Source organism: Pleuronectes platessa, chromosome 3 (genome assembly GCF_947347685.1).
Source record: "Pleuronectes platessa chromosome 3, fPlePla1.1, whole genome shotgun sequence".
NCBI lineage: Eukaryota > Metazoa > Chordata > Actinopteri > Pleuronectiformes > Pleuronectidae > Pleuronectes > Pleuronectes platessa.
Genome location: NC_070628.1, coordinates 12,898,525 through 12,914,092, shown reverse-complemented (window position 1 = coordinate 12,914,092; position 15,568 = coordinate 12,898,525). Strand labels below are relative to the sequence as shown.

General features: G+C 42.0%; 1 protein-coding gene across 1 annotated transcript; it reads left to right on the top strand.

Moving 5' to 3' along the window:
• Window positions 1–6: 6 nt before the first annotated feature.
• LOC128436845 (histone-lysine N-methyltransferase, H3 lysine-79 specific) lies at window positions 7–14,612 on the top strand. The gene is made up of 2 exons (XM_053418734.1): window positions 7–123; window positions 13,374–14,612. Exon 2 carries the CDS (start codon window positions 13,486–13,488, stop codon window positions 14,335–14,337), a length of 852 nt encoding a protein of 283 aa, XP_053274709.1. The 5' UTR covers window positions 7–123; window positions 13,374–13,485; the 3' UTR covers window positions 14,338–14,612.
• Window positions 14,613–15,568: the final 956 nt, after the last annotated feature.

Here is a 15,568-nt window from a genome sequence, read left to right as displayed (position 1 = left end):
CGCAGCAGAGAACGGGAGCACGCATGTCACTGTGCGCGCCCCCTGCGCTCTATTTTCTTTCTTTGCTCCTCTGCTCGGTACAAGCGGTGCTGATGGTTCGCTCTGGGCTGTTCTCAGGCCGCTGTAAGTTTTTACTGCTGATTAACTCTCATGGAAAGAAACTCGGTAATCGTTCTGTGCTTAATCGTTTCAAAGGACGGGGTAACAGTCAAAACACCCGCAATGTTTTACAGATAAATGATCATATTTAATATAGAAAAACAAGAAAACAAAACATCTAAATAACACAATAGCATTTAAACTCGTAGACAGCAAATTATATGATAGTAATATATAGCACCCTCTGAAACATAAACATATAAAATAATCCAGAATGCAAAAATAAATGACGACATATATACTAATCATAATAACAAAATTAAAGACTGAAAAGGATCAAAGAAACATAGGTAATAGCTAAAAAAATCAAGTAAAAGACATTTGTATGTATGTAAACAATAGTCACCATCTATCCATCTATAAACTCATCAGTGTAAATTCACTTGGGAAATAATGGAGCGACGCCTGTGAGGTAGCTCAGGCAGCCAGCTCAAGCTGCTCCCATCATGTGTCATAAATCATTTGCTCATCTTTCCCATCATATCTATGTAATCATATCGGGGGGAGTGATTAATTACAAGAGCCTAGACGCCAAACACTAGCCTGTTGTACTGTTGCAATAAACGTTTCAACGTGAGTTGTCTGACTGAAATCCAATTGTTGACCACAACCTGTGTGTGTGTGTGTGTGTGTGTGTGTGTGTGTGTGTGTGTGTGTGTGTATCTTTCCTCTTTTATGCTATGTCTCTGTCTCTGTTGCAACTATCATGTCGGAGCTGCTCAGGCTTGTTCTGTACAGTAACTCATGAAAGGGTTTTTACTCACATTCCTGGCAGAGGTTATCTCAGGACTGTAAATTGATGCTGCAAGATAACATGGTTTCCATAAGAAATGCACCCAAATGGCCCTCCAGTCTGGATGATTTGTGGAGGTGGGTGAAGTGGTTTGCCTATTAGACGGTCCTTTCTGGGACATGCAAGCCAAAAGCATTCCTCCTCAAAATTTGAGTATGTTCTGAGATTCTGAGAAAATGGTTGAACTGAAATTTCTCCATGTATGTTTGAGAGTTGCTTTTTCTTCATGGGTGAGAAATTACAAGAAAAAAATATATTTCTGTGGGAACTTGAGCCTCCAGAGGAGTAAAAATCTCCTCTGGAGGCTCAAGTAAAAAGTAAAAATCTCCCAGATGGTCACCCACCTTGAAACCTGGCAACTGTTTGACAAAGCATATGATTCACATTGGCCACCGCCTCACCAAACCCTTTTTTTGACCCCTCTTGCCCTGGATCAAAACATATTTATGTTTTCCCACTCATTTGTTTAGGTTTCTGTATTCAAAGATTAAATTAACCAAAAATAAAAAATGAAAATATTAGAAAGGTGTGAAGATAAAAGATGAAAGACCTAGCAAACATAGAGAGAGTGAACAAGTTAGAGTACTAAAATTATTGGCCTTTCAGAGAGACCTGGTGGCTTAGGACATTATTCTGCACAGCTACTGGAGAAACCAAACCTGACCTCAGCTTCACATCTTTATCTCCGTAAGAGGCTGTGGAAAAGACAAGTGTGTGTGTATGTGGAAAAGATGACGGGGTGCAGATATTTGAAAGTCAAATTACAAGTATGAAGTATGCATGGCTGCATCATAGACACACGCAAAAGTGTACCACGCTGTGTGAGCAACCGAGTCGCTCAATTTTCAACTGCATAACCACGCGCAGGCCCAGAGGAGCAAAGAAATAATGTTTGCCTCGAGTTCTGGGCTCGCTCCAACAGGAAGTGTGCAGCATGTAAACAGGAAAGTGGTAGTATGTACACCATTGTGGTTGGCAGAGCAGAAGGCGTTGGTTTACTTTGAACCGTGTTTTGCTCCCTCACATCAACAAACTGTTATGACAAGGTGGTCGTGAAGATGGTGGTGTTCAGGGACTGTGGATGACGTGGTCATTCTTTCATCACTTACTGTTAGCTTGTGCTTTATGACATTTGTGCAAATGGAAGCAGTTAAAAGAAGTGTTTGTGTGTGTGTGTGTGTGTGTGTGTGTGTGTGTGTGTGTGTGTGTGTGTGTGTGTGTGTGTGTGTGTGTGCGTACGTGTGTGTGTGTGTGTCAACCAGCCCAGGGGTTTCATACATTATTCAGTCTCAGACATTAAAGATGTAGATGTGGTCAGAGACATATGCAGGAGAGACACAGTGTACTCAGACACACAAACACACACATACACACACGCATGCTCATACAAATACACACGCACACACTCACAGACATTCGTTGTTGCTTAATGAAACTCGGTATAGATTTTTCATTCCACACTAGCAGAATCTTGTTTTTTATCCTCCTCTAAGTGAATTCAAGAACCATACGATGTTAACTCAAAGGCTCCACAGGCCGAGAGAAAAGGTTGACAATGGAGGGATAGGAAAGAAAGGGGTTGAAGAAAATAGGACTAAACAACATAATGTGTGTGAGTGTGTGTGCTCCTGTATATAAATGTATGTGTGTATTTCCGACGAAAGAGGCAGGAAACGTGTCTCAAGGACTGGAGATTTCACAGTCCACTGACTCTGTCACCGTGCACCTGCTCACCGAGACAGTGGGAGGGAGGGAAATGGAGGAAATAAGGAGGTGAGAGAGTTTGGGGTAAAAGCCAGTAGAAAATCCACCAAGAGAGAATTAGGAAGGTGAGTTTATTCTACCGAAGGAATTTATTAAAGGGAAGTACTACAAAATGTCAAAGAGGCTCCTTACATTATCTGGCCATAGGATTTATAAGAAAGCCACTGTGTACTGTGGCCAAATGCATGTTGACATCCAAACAGGACATCCTCATGTGTGATAGCTGAACATCTCACTCCAAACAAGAACAAGAAGGGTGCATGCTCAGGGCACATATCTCCACCAAGGACTAATGCCATTTATCGCCTTTGTGAAAGAAAATGAGAAAAAAAGACTAGACTTTAATGGGTTCTTCCATTAAAGGACATGCCCCACCCCTCTACAAAATGTAATGGAAACTCGGTTCAGTAGTTTTTGAGTATCCTGCAGACAGATAGACAGCAATGAAAACATAACCTCCTAGGTGGGGGTAGGAATGTGCTTCTATAACACCCTCCATTTTTCAGAGATGGTTTTTCACAAGATCCTGGAACATGATGGCAGAGATTTCCTCTGATTCAGCTACGAGCCCATTAGCGAGGAAATGCATTGATGTTTCTCCTCAAGTGGATGGAGTAAAGCCCAGTTAACTTCCTTGCACCACACTGAGAAAACCTTCTCGCATCCCACATTTTGAACGTGTAGGTCTCTGGAAGCAGTGTTTAGCAAAAAGTAAATAACCTTCACCTAGGTCCATAACACAAATAGTCGAAAACTTCAAGAGCTGTCAGACTTACTGAAAGAAATGGATGTTGCCTATAACGATAGGTGCTTGCAAGGGCTAGCTCACCTTGACTCTGCAAGGGGAGTGCAGGCCACTGTTGAGAAGTTGCCGCTCTATCTCCAAGACGAGTGGTTTTCTCAAGCAGGAACACAGTGGCGTCTTTCCACTTAAAAAGTTCCTCTATAGGAAAGCTGAAGAGAGAAGAGACCCAAGCTTTAACCTGCCCACTCTCAACTTCTTAAAGGTGAAGTTTGATCAAATTAATTTCTTTATGTAAAAGAAGCGTATTACAATCAGTGTCCGAAAGACTGTAGCATAACAAACCCAACTCTCCGAAGAAATGTAGGGTTGAGGTAAATGTGATCTGATTGTTTAAATTCTTAAAAGACATTTGTCGCTGAACTGCCACTATGGAACAAAATCCTGTGAAACTCAAATGTCGAATGAAGCGACACATGTCTTGCTTCTCTGCACCATAGTCCTGCTCCATAGTCACATCATGTGTTATTCCCTCCATCAGATAACCACAATGGGAGAAAGGAGACAGAGCAGTGAGCGACACATTCAGGTCTACCAAGATATGTAGGGAAGACTTCATGGGCAAATCACGTTCAAAGATCTGCCTTTTGAATGTATACTCAAATAAGCTACAGAGAAAAATGTATGCTATTTTAGATCCAGAGCAATGTCTTTTAGTTCAGCGGGAGCAGCAGGAACTCACAGTCAACACCTGAGCAGGGATTCAGGATACAGTTGAAAGAAGATCCAAATGATTCACATTAGAATCTATAGATGGAAAAATTATGATCCCACTACCTACGGCCATACAACATATCTGAGATCCTGACACAGGAAGCTGCATACCACAACTATCACCTAAGGTTCAATAGAATATAAAACACCACGTCCAGATCCAGCTGCTAACATCCTGGCACTATTGGGAAAGAGACGTTGTTTGGGCCCATGAGGTTCGTAAACAACACAATGGCTGTCGTTACGCACCGCATGTGCAAAGGTTAGTCATTGGGTGGGTCATCATTTTGCATAGGTGATGGTCAAAAGACAAACATCGTGAGTGTCTTCAAGACATGCATCCTTGACAATGGAAGACCTACTGCTCAATAACAAGATCAGGTTCTCGTAAAAGAAAATCGAAGCAAAGATAATCTGCACAACACAGTATGACAACCTGCCTGCTCACTTCCTTCAGATCATTGCACAGGAGTTTCTCCAGGATGTCACAAACAGCTTGGTTGCTTCTCTCCTTTTCTGCCACCCACTGAGACATTTCCCTGACGACAGAGACGTTGCTCAAGGCCGTCTGATGTCTAAAGAAAAAGCCTGGAATGGGAGTGCTGTTCATGCAATAAAATGCTGGACAGTGGACATGTAGAACTCATGCCAGCACTCCCTAAGTTTATCATTGCCAAAACTAGACCAGATTCTTGTGGTGTTTGATTCCAGAGCTCAGTACGATGGAAACTCACTGAATGAGGTGTTGCTTTCTGCAACAATTGCTAAAAACAGCCTAATGGGAGTAGTCCCCAGATTCAGAAGAGTGCCTGTTGCAGCGAGAGTGCCTGTACTTTGGAAGTTCTTCGGCTTTGTGGTGATACAGTTTTTGTAATACCGAGATAATGCTCACAGGAAAGATGTGGTGGATTACTGCAAGCAAATTCATGCTATTGGGAACGGCTGTAGTAATCAGTGGCCTGAGTAGGGCAGCGAAACAGCAAGAGGATGAATATATAGACTTCAGGCACTTTGATGAAAGGAAGTTTTACTGTGATGATGATATTTGATTAATCGCTAACCCGAAACTGAGGCCAATGATGTTATCTAATCTGTTCTGCACTAGAAATCAAACAGAGGCGATGAATTAATTTCCTACAGGTCAAAGTGCAAATATCAACTGCTCTGCTGCCTTGGGATCAGCTGGAACATTGTTTCTGAAACGTTCACTTTCCATGTCAAGTCGAATCAAAATCCATTCACATGACAATGTCTCAGGTGTGCAATAAGCTGCAAGGAGGACTGGAGCAAATGTCTGATCTGCCTCTTGAATGCCTGCAAGTAGACCCCTCCATTTTCTTATATGGGAGTTAATGTTTTTTAGACCACACTGTACCAGGGGTTCGTGGTCAGGGAACAGGAGTAAATCAGTTTTATTAATATCTATGTATGCCATATGTGACCTCCTCAAGCATGTGACCATTGTTCGCCATCAGAGGCTTCGTCAAACAGCCTCACTCAAACTGTGGGATCCATTAATTTTGACCATTTAATGAGCTGAAAATTGATTAATAAAGGTCCTCTACATCGTTTTCATTCGGTGGCGCATGATCAATTCTAGATTCTATACTTCCCAGGCTGGACCTTTAAAATTCACACATAAGGTCTTATGTGTGAGGACCTTATGTCTTAATAAAGTTTATATATTAATAACATTTATGGCAGAGGTTAGTACTATTGTGAATACCAGGCCTTTAATCCCTGTATCCAGCGACCCATATGCTCCCCTCGTTCTTGCCCTTTCCATGTTCTGTTCTCCAGTGGATTTGCTTAAAAACCAGTGGAAGCGACTACAAGCCTTAGCATTGTTGGCTAGGTGGCGGCAATGATATTTGAGCATGCTCCAGACTTGGCAGAAATGACAGACACAGAAACTAAATCTTCAACCAGGAAACATGTTGAGGTTAAGAAAGGACAGTCAGTCAATAATAAATGGCCATACAGAGTTATTGTGAAGCCATTCCTGGTTAAGATTGACTGGTGAGAAAGGTGGAGTTCATGGTGACAAGAAATCAAATAATCCAGAGATTCTCCAGACCCATATCTGAGTCCGTCGTGCTTTTCTCCCAAGAGGACAATGTTTTGCAACATCTCTAAACTTTTTATGCCACTTGTGCAAAATGATCAGGAATGTTGTGCGTGTTTTTCTGAAATTCGGCTTGTATGAGTTTTTTTAAGTTTGTATATTTCCAGGAGGTAAGCGTGTGAGCGTGTAGGATTTATCTGAGTACACTTTTTGAACATGGCTTTACGTGTGTGTGTGTTTTTGTGAGGGAGCGAGATGGAGAGCGAGACAGGGAGTGGGGCGATTGGGGTGGTGGTGGTGGTGAATGTATTATCTCGCAAAGCAGACATTTCGAGCATAGCTGTGACTATAAGGTCAGTGTGAGTCTTGTGTTTTAGCCCCAGGATGAAAAGCTAATAGCACATTAATGACAGAGAAGGAAACTGCAAACAGAAGATAAGGCCTACAGAAACAAAATGGCCAACACTGAGGCTGTGATTACAGAGACAGAGTGAGCGTGAGGGAGGAGAAGGGAGAGAGAGAGAGAGAGAGAGAGAGAGAGAGAGAGAGAGAGAGAGAGAGAGGAGGAAAACTACATCGATAATGAATGGATGGATGTTTTTACTTCTGAAGTCATGTGAGTTAAAGTCAAATAATTAGTCTCAACTTTTGAGAAAAAGACCCCATCATAACTATGACCCTGTGAAGAAATTATGCTATACAAATACATTGTAATGCTATTTCTGACACTAACATGTTTTCCAAAGCAGAAAGAACTATAGATGGCTTTCTGGATTGGTCTATCATGACCAAATATAATTATGCCGGTCTATGTGGAGTCTTTTTTTATTTTCTTCTCATGATCAGAAATGTATTTGTGGTCAAGTCAGGGGACAGGACAGGAAATCTTTGATCAGTAGCAGAAAGAGCCAGGGTCACATGAAACATGTTAAAGTTGTCTCAAAGACAAAGCTTCTTTGTATGTTGCTCTGTAAATAAACTATAAAAATGGAAAATATTAGATGGAGACGTGAACCATGCAGTATTCAGATTTTTCATGTTGTCACAGAATATTAAAATAATTGAACTCATTGGAATATGCTGCAGCTTTTTGGGTTTGTGTTTGGCCGCCCCCTTGTGGTGGATATTTCACATTACAATGAGCACAAAACGTTTGACCACTGCAACATGATTTATCCGAGTGCAGAGTGCAGACACATCTCAGCCACAAAGACAATCACAGTTTGGATTACCATATGATTCATTTTACTATAATGTAATAAATGTAGAGTCTGCAGATGGTTACTGTAACACCCTCATAACCGGGCTCCTGAAGCAAGTCCTCCAGTTGCTCCTTCGTGGATGGTGCAAACTCCACTTGAGAAACCTGCCAAATTGCTACCCTGAAATGTACATGGCTGTGAGAGAATCCGGCCCCAGAAACCTCCAGACTTTGCTCCACCAGCTGCACATCAGTCCATTTATTCATATTGGGCTGCTACCAGATGCTCGGCTGTCCTTTGCCTGTACCGACACACACACACACACACACACACACACACACACACACACACACACACACACACACACACACACACACACACACACACACACACTCGGCTGTCCAACCCCCAACTACTCCAAAATCGGTGTGAATTCCTTTAAAGGGGAAAGATAATGCCCATTTTACCACAAGTTGATATGGTTCCTTGGGGTCTTAATGAAATGTCTGTAACATATTTTGGTCAAAATACCATAAGGATCATTTAAAACAGCACCCTTTTTACCCTGTCTAAAACAGCCCTCCTCGCCCGTCCTCCCTCCTCCATGAGATACGAGCGCCCGGATTTTTGGCTATCCATTACCTCTGTAGAAATATGGCTACTGGAGACAAAGATACAATCTTGCTACCAAATCGTTTTAAACCAGAGTCAGGCGGGCCGAAGCCTGCCTGCGACAGCCCCAGCTGCAGAGACACGGGGGTCTCCGAGTGATGGAAAAAGCGATCCTCAGACAGGCGTAGCCCTGGGAGGAACCCGGGACCTACCGGGGCGCACACCAACAGACTTTTGCCAATTCTTTCCGGGACATTGCCTTCAAATATGAATTCAATCCATTTCGCTCTTGTGTCTTCTGAGGCTGGGACGTTATGTACAGATCTGTGCGGATCTCTGCAGCCAACCACAGCACATCTTGAGTGCTTCATTTGCTTCATGCTGCTAGCTAGCAATTCCAGGTGAATCCGAGGTTTGCAAAAATGAAGTGAAGTGCTTTGGCAAATATCATATCTGTAATGAGTGTAGCGGGGGCGGGGGGATACATAACAAATCGCAGGAGTTTTCATAATATGTCCCCTTTAGCTCTCTCTGTGTGTGTATATGTTTGTGTGTGTGTGTGTGTGTGTGTGTGTATTTGTTTGTTTGTGTTTACCGCTCTGTCAACTTTTACGTCAGTTGGGAGTTGACCCAAACCCCAGGCTGCCTCCAGGAGGTGATTTCAAACCAATAACACAAAAACTTTCTTTGCTTCACAGTGTGTGTTTGTGTGTTTGTTAATGGAATTGTGATGCATTTCTGTTAATAAATGAGTTGTTGGATGAATAAAGACTAAACTATCAATTAAAACCTCTTCACATTCATTATCGGATACTGAAAATTAAGTGCAAATAAGGTATTGTTAAAAATATATTGTTACTGTTTGTATAATTTGTATAATGTACAAGGATATCCGGGAGAAGATGAACACATTTGAGGCATAACCAAGTCTGACACCTCGAGCAGTTTATCTCGATATACTTGATATTGAATCAGATATCGTGTGAAGTGACATTGTGTAACCTGTAACTCACCCAATGAGAGGGCTGATGTTGCCGCGTAGCTGTCTCCGATGCTCTCTCTGCGTATTTGTAAAAGATGCTTGAGACTTGGATAAACATTGTCCATGTTTTGTTTCTAAATGGCGGTGGCGCACTTTACATGGTCCCAGGGTCTTGTTAGATAGCATCTCAGCGCACACCATACACACAGGCTTAGGGGTTGTCATCTGGGGCTGTATGTTCTGTTTGTGTAAACATTTGCATCCTCCAATCAAAAAGCTACGGTGGCCCTGACAGCTCAACGAACAGCAACTTAAGAAAACACATGCAAGTGAAGTAAACACATGCAAGTTGACGAAACACAAGCAAAGTAAGAAAACATCTTCATCAAGTACACAACACAACACAACACATTACAGAAACGCGCATCAAATAGACACACGCTGCAAATAGACAAACGCGCTGCAAATAGAGAAGAAACGACAACGGAAGTGTTTCCAGAAGACAGCTAAAAGTGATGGACACTGCTGCCACAAAAACGTCCAATACACCATACAAATTCGGTTCCACACAGGGGTCGGCCACCCGCGGCTCTGGAGCCCAATGCGGCTCTTCAGCCCCACTTGCATGTGTTTTCTTAAGTTGCTGTTCGTTGAGCTCTCAGGGCCACCGTAAGAAACGCCTTCCCGATCTTCCCATCATAACCTGGGGCACCTGCTTGAACTCTGTGTGATGTTGACTACAGCTAAGGGAGTTATGTTTTAATACAGACAAGGTAGGAAGAAAAACAAGTTAAAGTACAGAGTATTGCATGCCACAGATTCATAGTCTCCACAACAAGCAGAGGCTCTTGACAGGTGTGCCTGCTAAAACACGGCTCAGACGACTTCTCTCAGTTAATGTTCTTTAATTTGGCAACAGCACAGTACAACATATGCCTATGAAAGGCAGTGCAGGATATGGGTGGGAATACTTGTGGTTCTATAAAAATAAAAGATAAGTGCGTGCGGATAGGCAGCCTTTATTCACAGTGTCTTAATGTCTTAACTTAACTTAATGGGGAAGTGCAGGTTCAACAAAACTTGTTTGAATAAAAGCACATTAAGTGCATGGTTACAACCAGTGGAGGGGAATGTTCTCGAAGGCCATTGCACCTTTAGCAAGAAAATAGTTAAACTAGGAACTTCGGGGGTAAAGGCTTTAGAATCGCATGCCCAGTCAGAGAAACACAAGAGATGTGAAAAGCCAACAACAAACTCCTGCCATCTCGTCAGTGTTCGAGAGGCTGAGGGCAAGGCTGGCAGCAAGATGGCCGAGGTCTTCTCCAAGTTAAATATTCTGAGTAGGGACTGCAAGGAGAAGTTGGCTGAGCTTGAGACAATTGAAATCTTTTATTGAAATCATACTTTTTGACAAACAAAAGCATATCTATTGACAAGAAGGCTCAGTTATTTCTGATTCTATTTGTTACTATTTTGGGCCTGAGTCCAGAGATTCAGTCTTTGCCTCAGTGCAGTGCCAGCCAGTCACCTGTATTCCTTCTCAACCAGGTCTACAGACACACGCACACACACAGTTCTGTGTATTGTTATGTTCAGTCATGTTATGTTGAACGGGAATACATTTACTTTGCAGGTAATTCTGGGACTTATTTCTTCTTTCATAGTAATTTTCCTTCATACTTTTTTGCCAGCATGGCCGTGAAATAGGTCTTAAATTCTATTCAAACTGTTCTTAAAAAGGTCTTAAATTTAACTTGTTAAAACCTGTAGGAACCCTGTATGTAGCATCTGGTATTAGGGTAACCTCTGGTTTGATCTCTATACTGACCATGGCCGTACCCTCCTCTTGGTCTGAATGGAGGGGAACCTGTGCTACTGCCTCTGCTATTTCCAAATGTATTCCTGACACGATAGGTCATAAAAGTTTTCATACAAGTTGGCTGGCAAAGCCTGTGTTGCTGGGATTATTAAGTCGTTCATGTACAATTACCAATGAATTACAAATGAATACTTTCCTCATGAAAATTAATTTAATTTAGAAGAGAGTTTTATGTGTGTCGTAGACTTCTTCCCACGATGCAGAAATGAAGGCAACATATCTGAGATACAAATGTCGTCATCTTGCGCAATTGGTCTCATAGCCTGGACAGTAGTGATCGGGGGGGGTGGCACCGGGATATGGACGTACGGAGGACAATATTAACGTTCGACCAATCGCAAGTCAGACTCAGGACGTTTTATTGCATCAAATACCTAATCAAAACCAAACCAAAAGAAAAATAGATACTTGAACACACAGTACATCAGTGTGATAAGAACAACCTAAAATGGCAGAAACCATCTATGAGAAAAGCTTATTTGATGTGGCCTTGTTAGTTCGGTCCATGCCCCATCTGTCAGGTGATAGAGATGCTTTGGCTTTACTGTTGGGGAGCCGCCATGTCTGTCTTCATATATGGCCTATGGTGTGTGTGAGTGTGTTTGTGTAAGTGTGTGTGTGTATGTTTGTGTGTTTCTGCCACATCTCTTCACACTCATTGCCGCTTGTCCTTCAACTTATCGATCTCAGAATTATGTTTTCTTTCTTTCTTCCCTTGAAACGGGTCAGAGCACAGAGCAGGTTAATGCTCTAAATAAAGCGCTGATATTGTGTCCAATGACCTCTGCAGTGTTGTCTATTAGATACAATAAGCTGGAGAGTAACATCACACTGCTGTCAGGGTATTGTGACGGATGTAGGGCACCTCTATTTGTTTTTAAAGATCAGATGCTGCAAGTATGACGCAATTAAAAGTCCACCAAAATGAAACGTCCTGTTTTTATTTACTGAAATAAATGATCGCAAAAAACGTCCTCATCAGCAGGTGGTTCTCTGTGGAGTTTTAATAATATAATTAAATAGCATGAAACAAAATGATATCATATTTAGTTATTATTCATAACATTATTATTTCAAATGTAAATCAAATATAGTCACTAAAATATCTTAGTAAGAAGAAAAGTATTTACTAGATTTAAATGATCGCAAAACTTCCTCATCGGGAGGTGGTTCTATCACCATAGCAACCAGATGCTAAGATTTGAAATGGAAGATTATTTTGATTGACAGGGACACTCCCTCACTACCTCCTTTGATGCTTTGATGAACAGCATCATATGAGGTATTTTGATAGGAGACCTCTGATTGGCTGTTGATTGCTTTAAATACTGTTAAAGTTCAAGACAGTTGCTACTGCACTCTGACCTTGACTGAGGTAAGTCATGTCTCACTCTCTCTCTGTATTTACCCAGCATGCTAACCAATACAATTCAGGCTGATAATTTAAGTTTGAAATGAAACCACTGTATAAAATGAAGCTGCTGCTGTTACATGTTGATAATGTGCTGTTTTCTGATGCTTTTATGACAAATGTGGGAATATTGTAGCTGGCTTGTTTTGTATTTTCTGCTGCTTATCTTAATGAGTGATATGTGTTAACTTGATGCTAAGTAGCGTTATGCCAGGTAGAGCGAGGCATTGTGGACAAAACACCTGTAGCACCAGGATATTTTCACATTTCACAACGATGTGATTGTTGTAACATTGGGAAGATTAACCTTGGTGTTTAACTTTAGTATTTAAGACAAAGTAAAAAAACTACAACTGCCATAACTGCCAATCAAATTCAGATTCAAATTCAAATCAAAGCGTCTGCTTGCCATGGTGATTGATGAGGAGAGTTTTCCCAGTCATTTATTTAAAAAAATGCTTTTTTTTACTAGTGAGTTTTTTTTGGTTAATGTGGAGTTTGAATGTGTTGATGGGAGCTTAAGCTAATACTAGGAGCAGGTTAAATGAGGTGTGTAGCTCCTTTAAGGAAAAAACTGATCCCTCTCCATTGGGTCTAATGTTATTTCAGAGAAAACCTTTCTGGAAGGAGCATCAACTCGCATAACTCGCTCACACGGTCCCATTTGTTGACTCTCACAAGTTTCAAATATATGTGTGTGTCCGGCAAAGTCTTGGAATTATCGCGGTGTCTTTATTTCACCGATAGGACTTATAGTTTCTGAATTATAGTTGTTTGAGTGCTGCACTCAGAGTTTAGATTCTCTCTTCCCAGTGGGGAGAGAACAGGTGCATTCATTTGAGTTTCCATGGCAACCAGATACACACAGATAGCAGGAGGGGTCTCTCTCTCTCTTTCTCTCTCTCTCTCTGTGTCAAGTGTTTTACATTGAATATTTAATAGATCAAGTTCACCTAAATCTTACACACTATTTCATCCTGTCACCTGCAGACATAAAGCCATTTGACTTGATCCAGACAAGAACAGAAACTTCTTCGGAAAATAGTGCATCAACTCTTCCAACAGCTTCATCCACAAATAGATCTACTCTGTGTTGGAAACCATGCAGCAACCAGATGTTGTGGTGAGCCTCAGGATCGAACTCCTCCGAGCCAACAAGCAGATCATGGCTCTTAAATATGGAACCGAGTCTCTGAGGGAGAGGATGTGGCAGCTGGAGAACCAGCTTAAAGACAGAGATGCTGTCATAAAGATGGCGGTGGAGAAGGAGAAGGAGAAAGAGAAGGAGAAGGAGAAGGAGGTGGAGAAGGAGACAGAGAAGGAGAAGCAGAAGCAGAAGGAGATCCAGGCTCTGAAGGAGAAGGTGGAGCAGCTGGAAAACCAACTGAAAGACAAAGATGATGTGATAAAGATGGCGGTGGAGAAGGAGAAGGAGACGGAGACGGAGACGGAGAAGGAGAAGGAGAAGGAGATCCAGGCCCTGAAGGAGAAGATTGAGCAGCAGGAAAACCAGCTGAAAGACAAAGACAAAGATGAAGTAATAAAGAAGGAGGTCAAGAAACGGCGTGCTCGCCTTGGGGCCTATCTTGACTGTCTGGCTGAGCTCACTGACTGTCAGGCCAAGGTAAACATTATGGAAGCAGGTCTGCACCAGGAGCCACCCCAGCCTAATACAAGCTGTAGCAGTGAGGTGGAGGTTGAGAAGGAGAAGGAGAAGGAGAAAGAGAAAGAGGAAGAGAAGGAGAAGGAAAATGAGATCCAGGCCCTGAAGGTGCAGGTGGAGCAACTGCAACACCAGTTAATTGACAAAGACGGTGTCATAGAGAAGGAGGTCAAGAAACGGCGTGCTCGCCTCAGGGCCTATCTTGACTGCTTGGCTGAGCTCAGTGACTGTCAGGCGAGGGCTAACATTATGGAGGCAAGTCTGCACCAGGAGCCTGCACCAGGAGCCTGAGACAAGAAGGAGCAGTGAGGTGGAGCTCAACAAGGAGAACGAGGACTATGGGACTGAGCTGCAGAAAGGAGGAGGCCGAGATGAGCTGGAGGAGAGAGAAGAGGTGGAGAAGCACTTACCTCACCCATTCCTTCCCTCCTTGCCCCCGCCGCCCCTCACCCTTTTCCTACTCCTCAAAACAAACCCCTCCCCTGTCCCCCTTTGTACATATTTTAAATAATTGAATGTGTTGTAAATATGTTAAACTTTTTGAATAAATATAACTAGTACAGTAACATCTGCCTCGGTCTTTCTGAATATAGATACAGGATTCATTGATCAATTAACACAGTGTTGGAGTGAAACAAATCATTATGATTAATTTAGTTTGCTACTATTCATACGAACACAGCACAGTAACAGAAGACAAACAATGTTTCTTAACTTTGGTCAAATCTATATATTAATTATGACAAGAATACAAATATAATAACAATTAATACAAGGGAACACAATCCACATTCCAGAGTAATAAAGACTCCAGAGTAAATGAGTTCACAGACATGAAACATGCAGTAGGGCCTTTAATAGCTGTCTAGTGAGATTCTTGTCCTCGCCCGCCTCAGTTTTTCCTGTCGCCGATATTTGGTGAGATTATGTGTCACAGTGCGTCTCCAGTCTGGATCGGTCAGGGTGTCCAGGTTAAGGACGTCTTCTAGGTTTTGTTGGACTGTTCCAGGAAGCCCACTCACCACCTGGCGGCGCCAGAGAATAAGGGTCTGGTCTGATGCGTTGAGAAACTCCATTGCATCAGTAGACTATAACCCAGAGACATCTGTATGATACTGGACATAATATGAACATTTAAAACTAATTTCTTTCTTCAAGACTTGTGTATTCCACACATTACCACATATAAATGTATAAACATGCACACACATAATCATATATAGCACAATAGCACTTTCTTTTGGATCAACTCAACAATGTAATCAGCACATCAATGATTATTCTTTTAAAACAACAAGCCAGTGGTGCTCTGAAATGTAGGATTCATTTTCTGTAAAGTTTGGTATAATAATGATGCATTACCTATTTATTGACGAATGTTTTGTGTGGAATCAATGTTTTTTTCCTGTATCTTAACTGTGATACACTGGCTTGTGATGCAATACTACAACTTGGCCACTAGGGAGCAGGAGAGAGCATTTGTGGAAGCAGAGTCTCATCACATTTTCTTAATTTCACAGGA